Below are 10,536 nucleotides of genomic sequence, written 5' to 3'. Positions count from 1 at the left end.
TAATCCCAGGTGGGCTCAGGTAATGAGAGGTGGGTCTCTTGGAGCTCAGAGGCTAGCCTGGTCAATGTGGCAAGTTCCAGGCCAGCCTGGGCTACATAGCAAGACCATTGTTTCAAAAACAAACAACAAACGAGAATAGAAAGGCTGGAGATGGCTCAGCAGTTAAGAGCACTTACTGCTCTTTCAGAGGATCTGTGTTGAAGTGCCAGCACCCACACAGTGGCTCACAACCATCTGTAACTCAGTTCCAGATCCAATACTTGCTTCTGGCCTCCTTGGGCACTGCATGCACACAGTATACAAACACATGCAAACGCTAGTGCACATAAACCTTTTAGAAAGATATGCACACGCCTTCACTCATTTCAAAATGTTACAATTGACGAATACTTTCTTCCACTACACACACCTTCAAATTACTCCATTTAAGTTTTGTTTTCACTTTCAATATAGAGAACTGGGTAGGTAAGTTGTCTGGGAAGGCAAAAGAGGTAGAGGCTCTACAAACGACATTGTTGAGAACAGAGCCAGTATTCCAAGATTCGCAGCCTCCCAGAAACCGAGGCCCAGTGGTTCACAAGATAGAAAGTGCGAGGCAAGTAACATTAGGAGAGCCAGCTGGGGCCTGGAGTCTGCTCCACACACACACACCCCAGGATCAGGAGGCCTACACAGAACCCAGCAGGCTAGGAAACCAACCACACTTCCTCAAGAAATGCAAGGCCCAGGCCTCTCTCCCTCCACCACTGAGTTCTCCTAGCATGTTCTGGTAGGCTGCTAACAAGGCACCACAAAGAAGTCGAGTTGGGTAGTTTTTGCTTTGTCTTTATTTACAGCAAAGTACACAGGATGTGGTCATTCCATAGCACTAACAAAGGTAGGGCAGTAAAAAGCAAAGAAGGGAAGAGACAGCATCTTCTAGGGAAAGAACAGGCTAGGTCTCGTCACACCCTCACTCCAGAGGCAGGCCTGGGTGGGAGCGCACTGCCTGAGAGCAACAGGAAGCTGCTCTAAAGTCACCTGTGCCTGGCACCATGAGAGGAGAGCAAATCAGGCCTACAGCCAGACTCTTGAAGGGGACTTGTGCACACCAGAGGCATCCGTTTGTGCCTCTCCCAACCCACTCTCTTGTTTTGTCTGAACAACAAAGCATTAGGCCATCTGCCAGGAGTAAAAGTATAAACGGCAAAGGTGACAGAGAAGGCCAGCAGGTCCTTCCCAGAAGCACCAGCCTACATGTACTCAGGACTGACCAGAGCATCAACACAAGCTGCCTAGTGAAAAACATTTCCCTGCAAGAGGCTTGTGGTCTCCACTTTCACCTACTCAGGGGCACACCTGATCCAGCTTCGTCCCAAGAGACAGACAACCCACTGTGGATAGAGCAAGCTGGAGGCAATTTCCCCAGGATCTGAGTAGCCACCATTATGAATATTAGTTCTGAGACGGGTGCCTTGAACACCCCCACCCCGCAAGGCCTGAACCCATTCCCTTCCCTGGGGCCTACTCTACCCACCCCGTATCAGAGTCTTGCCTTTTTTCTCAGCAGAACCTCTGGTTCTCCAAAGAGAAGTCACAGCAAGCAGAAGTTGCATTAGCATGAAGTGTGAGGCTGGGCCTTCCTTCGACACAAGGCTTAGAAGTTTGTCTCCTAAATACTCAGCCCAGAGACAGTAGGAAGGGGGAGGCGAGCACCACCGGGTGGCTCTGAAGCCGGGGGATTTTTGCACCTGTGAGCAATATTGCTCAGCGCTGCTCAGCCATGCTTCCTCTCTGGGCAGCTAAAAGTCCCCAGATGACAAATGTCATGGTTTCCTAATAAGTTTACCTCCAACTCAAGTTCAAGTGCACAACTGGCCAAAAGCTGAGCAGCTTCGGAGCAGTAGAACTTCCATCCCTTCCCTGCTCCCAGCAAATACTGCTTCTAGCCAAGCCAGAATTGCTTACAATTTCCCCAGGAGGTAGGGATAGGGTAGTCCTAAAGCTTCGTCCATGCTGGGAATGGGCTGCTCAGAGGTCCTGCAGGGCATGGTCCCAACACCGTAAGTAGATGAGGAAGCGGCTAAGTAAAGGCTCAGAGATGAGAAGAATTCCATTTTCCACGGCAGTAGGGTAGACAGCCAAGGCACTAAGTGGTTTGGCACCTGGGAGCTTCAAGTAATGTTGAGCGTGCTACCCACTGAGAGGCCAAGGCTCTTGCAAACAGAAATGGGTTTCCCATGAGCACAGGCAATTCCAGCAAGGCCAGGGCCCTGTCCTTGGGATCCCAGGCCATAACCTATCTTTTATCTCAAAATTACCATGGACGTGAAGTTGATGTGATAAAGACTGTTCTCCAGACACTCTAGGATGCATCTGTCTGGGTGAGTGTGTGCCTCCCCATAGGTACCTAAGCTGAACACTCCCTGCTCCAGAACATTTGTTATCATGGGAATTTGCTGTGGAACCTACACCATGACCTCCTGATGGCCTCAGGAAAAGTAGCAAAGCTCTACTGAGGACTAGGTTCATGTCTTTTAAATAGAAAAACGGAATTGGAGGCCAATTTGAATCCTGGTTGGGGAACTGGACGGCGCTCAAACAGTGAGGGAACCTCACTCGGCTTGTTTGGATATTACGGAGTAAGAAGCTCACTGGGCCCTGAGAGCCACTTGGGGATGAGACTTCCCCGGTGTCCAGGCAGAGTGACTACAAGCATGTGGCCCACAAAATGCAGGATGGAGACCATCAACATGACAGTCCGTGGCTCCTCTCTAGTTGGGCACAGACTGATGCCCTATCTCACACCTGTCTCTTCTTGCTTGGTCCCTATTTCCTCCAGCTTTCTTCTCAGTATGTCAACTTCCTGCAGAGCCAAGAGTTCCTACCAAAAGAAGTGTTCAGGAAATCTCTACCTCAGACATCTTCAATATAAAACCCCAGCTTAGGTACCCATGATTTAAATACCCTCCCTTAATACCCTCTAAGAAATGCTTCCCTTCTCCTAACCCCTTCCTGCCAGGCAGCCACCATATTAACAGGGTGACAGTGTAATTCAGGAAATCATCCTGAATCGACTGTTCAAAGAGAATCTCAGGTGGGAAGCACAGACACTCCTTATCTCACTGCACAGCCCCAGCTCAAAAGGGACAAAAGCTTTTGCCAGCTCTGTGGGTGGAACTCTCACTCTCAGGGGGCCTCCTCCTGTGAAGGCCTGTCAGTGGTTAATACCAGATGTCCTTAACCAGAGCCCAGGCTGCAATGCGCCGCTCCATATCCAATAATATGCCCAAGGCAACCTGAACGGTCACTTCCCTACGAGGCAGTTTTTCCTTAAACATGCCAAGGAACATAGTCCCACCCTTCCCTCCTCCTCTCTCTCTCTTTTCCTGCAGGATGAAGCCCTATTAAGATCCGCCCCCGGGAAAGCAGAGTCAGCTCTGGCTTCCTGGGAAACAGAGACGGAAGATGTCATGGAGCCACCCAGGCAGCCAGAGCGAAACAAGAAGAAACACAGACAGATTGTTCTTCCTCAGTGGGCCTCTTCCCTGAGATTCAGTTTTTGAGTTGAGAAATTTCAACTCCAAAAAAAAAAAAAAAAAAAAAAAGTAATCTCTCTCAGCTCCAGTTTCAAGGAGGGGGCATCTGTCGGGGTGGGGGTGGAGGGTTCTTGAGAGTTGAGGCCCACGGTGCTGAGAGCAAGGGACTTCAACCAATCAACCACCCACTCCCATGGCTCCTCAGATGTCAGAGCCTGCTGAGTGGGGCTCCAGGCCCAACACCCACGCACAGATTCCTGCAGAATACTTATGGCAAACAGCTTTACAGTATTTGTACATTTACACAAAAATAGATCCTTTATATATATATATATATATATGTATGTATGTATGTATGTATGTGTGTATTTATAACTGGTTACACGTTGGATTCATAATTAGGCATCACCAGTAGTAGTTGGCACAGTTTGTCACTTAAGCTCGGGGTCAAGTTCTGTTTGATTTGCTGTTCCAAAGTACAAAAAAGGAAAACAAGAAAGTCAAGGCATTTCATCTCCGCGCTGTTTTCTTAAATACAGTAATTTCACAGGAGGCGTATGTACAGATGACCAAAGCCTCTCGACCCTCCTGTGTCTTGGAGCTGGGGGCTGGGATTTGGAGTCAGGGCACGGGGGTCAATGTGGCCGGCTGCTGGATTCTGATGCCTGCCTCTTGCGTGAAGGGGTGTAGCCATTGAGATAGCCATTGGTCTGCCGCTTGGAGAGCCCTCCATTGAGGATGTCCTGGATATGCTGCACGATGAGGTTGATGGCCACTGTGGGGCAGAGAGCAACACTGTTAGGGAGAGTGTGGGAGGGCGAGGGTGTGTGTGTGCAGAGCTGTGAGAATATGGCCTGTGTGCATGGAAGGGCACACAGGAGCCAGAGGCAGCAAAGACTTCCAGGAAGGTGGCCCTGACCCTCCACAGTCAGTCACCTGACCTTCCAAAGCCTCTAGCTGGGCTCACAGGACCTCCTTTGTGAAGTGTGCTAAAAGTGAGACCCAGTGAATGGACATTCTGCTAGTTAGAGTCCCCACTGGATAAAGCAAGCAACCCACAAATGTGTAGATGTGACTGGAGATCACATCTACACATTTAACATCACCAGTTACCTCTAAGTCCCTCTTATTAAGCATTTATCAACTTCTGTTCCAAACAGGGCAACAATACAGAAAGCCCTGTCTTCCCATAGAAGGGTGAGCTGCATTAGCATCAGAAAAAAACTTAGTACCTCAGCCAGCTGACCAATACTAACAACACCAACAAGAAAATCTGGCATGTGGTGCGTGCGTGCGTGGTAGGGAGGGGTAATATGTGTGAGTATATACCGGGAGGCCCAAGGAAGATGTCAGGTATGTCCTTTTCTATTGCTCTCTGCCTTATTCCCTTGAAACAGAGTCTCTCACTAAACCTGGAGAAAGACAGACAGGATTGGGGATTTGGGGGGGTTTATTTGGCAAGGGTCTCACCATGTAGCCATGATTGGTCTGGAGCTCACTATGTAGACCAGGCTAGCTTGGTCTTGAACTCAAGAGAGCCATCTGCCTTTGCCTCCTGGGTGCTAGGATTAAAAGTGTGCACCACCATTCCCAGCTCTCAATATATGGTTGCTAAGATCCAAACTCAGGCTCTCATCCTTGAGCAAGTGCTCTTATCCACTGAGCCACTCTCCAGCCCCAAACAACAAAGGAACACTTCCTGATGTGATCTACAAAGACATCATGTGGCACTTTTCCCTGCGATACTGACTCCTCTGGACTGTGCTAGCTAAGCTGGGGGCCACCAAACAGTGGGCCTATGCACTCCTGACAATGTCAGTGTGTCAAAACCTAACACAGGCTGAGGGGAAGAAGAGATCAACAGTACATTCCCTGAGCTTAGCTATAAATGAGAATGTCCTGCTTCCTTAAAACATACAGTGGAATGTCTGCTGCTATGATAAACACTCAAACAACGCAGTGAACACACTTCAAATGGAAGAAAATGAAATAAAAGAGAATGACAAGATGAGGTCCAGTCCTATGCAACAGATTAACTCGGCTACACTAGGTCAGGGCTGTGGACAGCCATCGCTTCCTAGACGTGTCAAACACATGAAGACCACAGTAATGAAGCTGTTGAGACAGCCGTTGAGAAGGACAAGCCTGGTGTGACAGCACAGCATTCTACATCAGATTAGGAAGGAAGTTCACCTGCACTGAAAGGTGGTCTTGGATACCAGGTGTCCAAGTGTCATTACAGGAGTGGCAGCTGAATGGAGTCTGTAGCCCTTTATTTCTGATGGAGATTCCCTGATTATGTCAGTCCTCAAACATGGATATGCATATGACCAAGGATCTGTTCCCAAGACTAGATCTGTAGATTCGAGTAGAAGGTATTGACCAGGAGGACACCCCACTGGTACTCACCAAGATTGTCTGCACCTCTAGGAATGATCACGTCCGCATACTTCTTTGTCTGTGGAGAGAGATATTTACAACACATTAAGAGGGGCATTCAGGGCCAAACCCGAGTCCCTCACCAATGGCACAAGGCAAGGGCCAGTCAGCCCTAAATGAGGGATGATCCAGCCAGATGCCGGCAGCAGTCTGAGGATTTGAATGCAATATCACAAAAGGCACCTAAAAACATGGCTAAAATATGAAAGTCAGAAGGAAGGGGATGAGAAAGGGAATGAAGGCTTTTACTTGTCAAAGAGCGAAAAGAGGGACCTTGCCAGACACCACTCTTCCTAAATGATTTCACTCAAAAGTCAGCCTAAGTCCCAATTTCTTCCTCTCTTAGTTATAAATCACAAAGGCCTGCTTTGCCAGACCCGAGCCTGCTCAGCAGGGAGGACACAGTGAGTCAAGATTCTCCTAAGTCAAATATTTCTTCCCAAACTAAACCATGTTCCCTATCTTCTCCCTCCTCACAATCCCACGCCACACCCCGGGTCTCTGGTGCTTCCCTTCACATGCCCTATTTGGTCTCTCCCGGAGAGATGTGTTTCTCTGGCTGATTAGCTGGGAGCCATTCCCCTTTGCTCTCAGAAAGCCACCTCACTAGGGAACTCAAGATGCTCCAGGAGGGGGGATACAGCTGTGCCAGGAGGGGGGCAAGGAAGAGGATTTCAGTTCAGTCCAGCACTTCCCAAATCCAAAGGCCAAGAAGAGGTTTCAAATGAACCACCTGTGGCAGGGCCTGCCCTGCATCAGTACTCTGACCTTCTAAAGCCTCCCGCTGCCTGAGGTCTATCTCAGGCTAGCTTCTGGGAAGTCTGACAGCCTTCCCAGGCAAGAAATGAGTGTCATGCTGGGAGACGCACAGAACTAGGGAGACCTGAAGAAGATGTTAGGTCAGAACCTAGCATGCTACCTCTTGGGACTTCAAGATGCTCACTCGAGAAAGGAGTAAGATTCAAACTGGGGAGACCCCAGCAACCTACGGGCTTTTAAATCTATCATGAAGGAACTAGAAAAATGGCTCAGCATCTCTCTAGATGATGAGAGTTCAGTGTTCTCACAAAGGACCCAGCATGCACATGCCAGACAACCACCATCCTTAAACTCCACTTCCAGAGGATCTCATGCCCTCTTCTGGCTTCCGAGGGCACTACATGCATGTGGCGTACAGATATACACAGGCAAAACCACCTATACACATAAAATAAAATACATATAAAATCAACCTTAAAAAGATTAAGTCAGCTGGGCATTGGTGGCGCAAGCCTTTAATCCCAGCACTCGGGAGGCAGAGGCGGGGGATCTCTGTGAGTTCAAGACCAGCCTGGTCCACAAGAGCTAGTTCCAGGATAGCCTCCAAAGCCACAGAGAAACCCTGTCTCGAAACACACACACACACACACACACACACACACACACACACACACACACACACACACACACACACACAAAAAAAAAAAAAAAAAAAAAAGATTAAGTCATTAAATGTCAAGATGTACATTTAGCAGAAACAAAGAATACAACTCACTGGTAAGCAGAATTCCTCAAAGGCAGGCTTCACGAATGTGATGTACTGAGATAAAATCTGCTCAAGGTCCCTGCCTCTTTCGCTGATGTCCCTCAATACTATAAGAGAAGGAAAAACAAAAATCAAGAACACAGTGCATGAGGTAGGCAGGCACGCCAGGCTCCTGCAGGTCACCCAGCTGATTGAGAAGTCAGGACTCCTTTGAGACTCACCCTAGGGTGGATCAGCAACAGATTCAGAAAAAACAAGTTACACTGAGTCTCACTACCATCAAATTCTACCACAGTAGGTTTCCCTAACATAAATGGCTGCCTGGTCAAGATGAGCAGCTTTCTTGTTTCAAGCAAACAAAATTTCAACATAAACCAGGAAAGATCAGGGCATCCCCAGAGAGTCGTGACAACAGAGAACTGTGGCACTAAGCTGCAGAATGCTCACACCTGTGTTCCCAAGTTGAGACCTAGAGCTGTGGGGTCAGCTAGCCACCCAACTCCCCCATCCTCTCCTGGGTGGGAATACCAGTGTGGGGAGCTCCTTCTGCTTTGCTAGGGCACAGAAGTTTACAAATAGAAAATAGAAACCTCACTCTAGGTTATTGTGAGCCAAAGCAAGAAGGAAGCCAAGATGGATCCAGATGTACCATCTTTCATCTACTGTCTTCCTTCAGCATCTTCTAGTAAGAGGCCTGCAATGAAGACGGTCAGTTTTAAGGGCCAGGGCATACTGGTTCTGTCTCTGTGCCCTGACCTCCCTAAACCTCAGCTCCCCTTGGTGAAGTAAGCTAGAACAACATCCTGGAGGTCCTGTCAATTGACACAGCCCTCTGCACAACTGCCACTTCAAAGCTTATTATCAACCTGCACAGTTTTCACGGTATCCCCAGAGATTACCATATCAGGTAATAGACACAAATCTCTGTAAACAAACATAGGGAGTTTCTGTGAATGAGATTCTGGAGAGCCCTGCTGCTAAGTAAGTGTGTGTGTGTGTGTGTGTGTGTGTGTGTGTGTGTGTGTGTGTGTGTGTACACACGCACGCACTCGAAATGACACCTGCACACACTAGAATGCCTACACTCAGGAACTGTTCCTCCCTGGAATCGGGTGCTGCCCTTGGAGTGCTTGGTGCTGGGTTTGTTTCGCAAGGCATACTTTTCAAGAAGCTACTGGCTTTAGTACCCTGGAAAGATTTGCCCTCCTCCCTATGGCACATGTGTGGGTACACCCCACACAGACCTCCTGCTGCCCACAGACCAGGGTCATGAAGTAAGCTCCAGTGGGAAGTGACACAGCAAGACTGCTTGGCTCTTGTTATCTAATGACTATGAACCTGAAGTAAAGTGACCTAGATTTGAGTCCTGTCCCCAGAAACTCCTGTTCCTGTGACCTTAAGCAAGTGACTTATCCTCTTTGAATCTTCATTTCCTTAAACAAAAAGTAGATAAAGAAGATCTTATTCATAATTGGGGGAGGGGAGAATCTCATGCAGCCTAGGCTGGTCTGAACTTAAGATCCATAGCTGAAGATGCCCTGGATCTCATACTCCTGCCACTGTGCACAGACTTATGCAGTGCTGGGAGATCAAACCCAGGGTTTTGTTCATGATAGGCAAGCAATGTACAGATTGAGCATCCTTCCCAGCCCTGATGAAGCTATTATTTAAGAAGACAGGGAGGTACAGACAATCTCCAGCATGGCGGCTGGCACACAGACACCTACCCTCCTATGACAACTGCGGCACAAGCACAACCAGGGGTGGGGGACTCCAGCGGGGGAGAAGGGGTGGAGAGAACCACACTGACTCGTGACAGGAAGATCTGTCGATGTGAGGAGGACAAGGTGCATGGGGAGAAGTGGGCAGAGGAACCCTGCAGAACACTGGAAAGGTTCAGGAGAGGCCAGCAGGATAGGAACACATGCAACGACATCTTAAAAAGGGGCAACTGGGAAAGAAAGAAGACTCACATCAAAGAAGGCACTGTCACCTAACTCCCTAAGAGCCTTCAAGGAAGTTGTCACCTTGAACAGACTAGGATGGCTCCGTGGCCAAGGGACAGCCAGCTCACTGCATTTGAAATGCCCTGCTCCTTAGGTGCTTACTGCCAGGAAGCAGAATCAGGCCAAGGGCTGAGTCAGAACAAGATCTTGGCACAAACTGAAAACTCAAAAAAATCCAACACTTCCACCCCTACCCCCACACCATCCCAGCCTGAGCCCTACATGTGTGCTGGGCAGGATAGAATCATTCCCAAAGGACAAAGTAATGGGCAGGAAGCTACAGGTTTGCCAGTTCCCTGCCTGGCCACTCGGCCCTTCCGAATCCAGCACTCTTCCATTTCTAAATGCCATGCCCCACTCTCCCCTGTCCTAATGCTGAAGTAGCAGGCAAGAGCAAAGGGTGGAGAGGGAAGCACTGGGGAAACTCAAGTCACCAGGAGCAGGGGAATCAGGAGGGTCCCGGCGACCTCGGAACTGCAGGGTACCAGGGCCAGCTCCTCCCTTATTGGAATGTTACAGTTACAGGAATAGGTTAGGAAAGATAGGTGGGAGCAAGGTACTCAATTCTCTTGGAATGTTCTCCAGTCCTGTACCTACAACCGTTAAGGACTGTCCCCTGCCCTGCACTCCACCAAGCATATGTCGAGTATATTTTTGTGCTACCTGGACAGAAGGGAACGTGTTAAGAACATTTGAAATGAGGAGGCAGCAACCTGCCCAGACAACAAGGGCCAAGCAAGCGCTGGCCACAGAACCTCCGCCCCACCCCCTGGGATGGGGGAGGGGCTGGATATACACACCTTTAATCTCAACACTTGGAAACAGTTCGAGGCTAGCCTGGTCTACCCAGCCAGGGCTACACCCTTTTCTCAAAACATCATTTTAAGGATTTCCCATACTCCTATAAAGATCACCTTCCACCCAGGCCAAAAAACAGGAAGGAGGCTGCTCTGCTTGATCTGCACCATGATGAGCTGATTGGAGTTAGAAGCCAAGACCTACTCTATTGCCAAAGACTTTACAACTACTCCAAATCTGGCTCTAATTC

General features: G+C 48.9%; 1 protein-coding gene across 1 annotated transcript in view; it reads right to left on the bottom strand.

The window, feature by feature from the left end:
- Positions 1–809: 809 nt before the first annotated feature.
- Positions 810–10,536, bottom strand: part of Uck2 (uridine-cytidine kinase 2) — a 62,364-nt gene continuing 52,637 nt past the window's right edge. The window contains exons 5-7 of the mRNA XM_027417104.2: positions 7,492–7,589; positions 5,928–5,976; positions 810–4,293 (exon numbers count right to left, since the gene is read on the bottom strand). Coding sequence (XP_027272905.1) covers positions 4,154–4,293; positions 5,928–5,976; positions 7,492–7,589 — 287 coding nt within the window. The 3' untranslated portion in view covers positions 810–4,153. The remainder of the gene's footprint in view (positions 4,294–5,927; positions 5,977–7,491; positions 7,590–10,536) is intronic.

The sequence above is a fragment of the Cricetulus griseus genome, chromosome 5 (assembly GCF_003668045.3).
Source record: "Cricetulus griseus strain 17A/GY chromosome 5, alternate assembly CriGri-PICRH-1.0, whole genome shotgun sequence".
In the NCBI taxonomy this organism is placed as follows: Eukaryota; Metazoa; Chordata; class Mammalia; order Rodentia; family Cricetidae; genus Cricetulus; species Cricetulus griseus.
The sequence above is the reverse complement of the archived record's forward strand: the minus strand, read 5'-3'. Positions and strand labels throughout refer to the sequence as shown.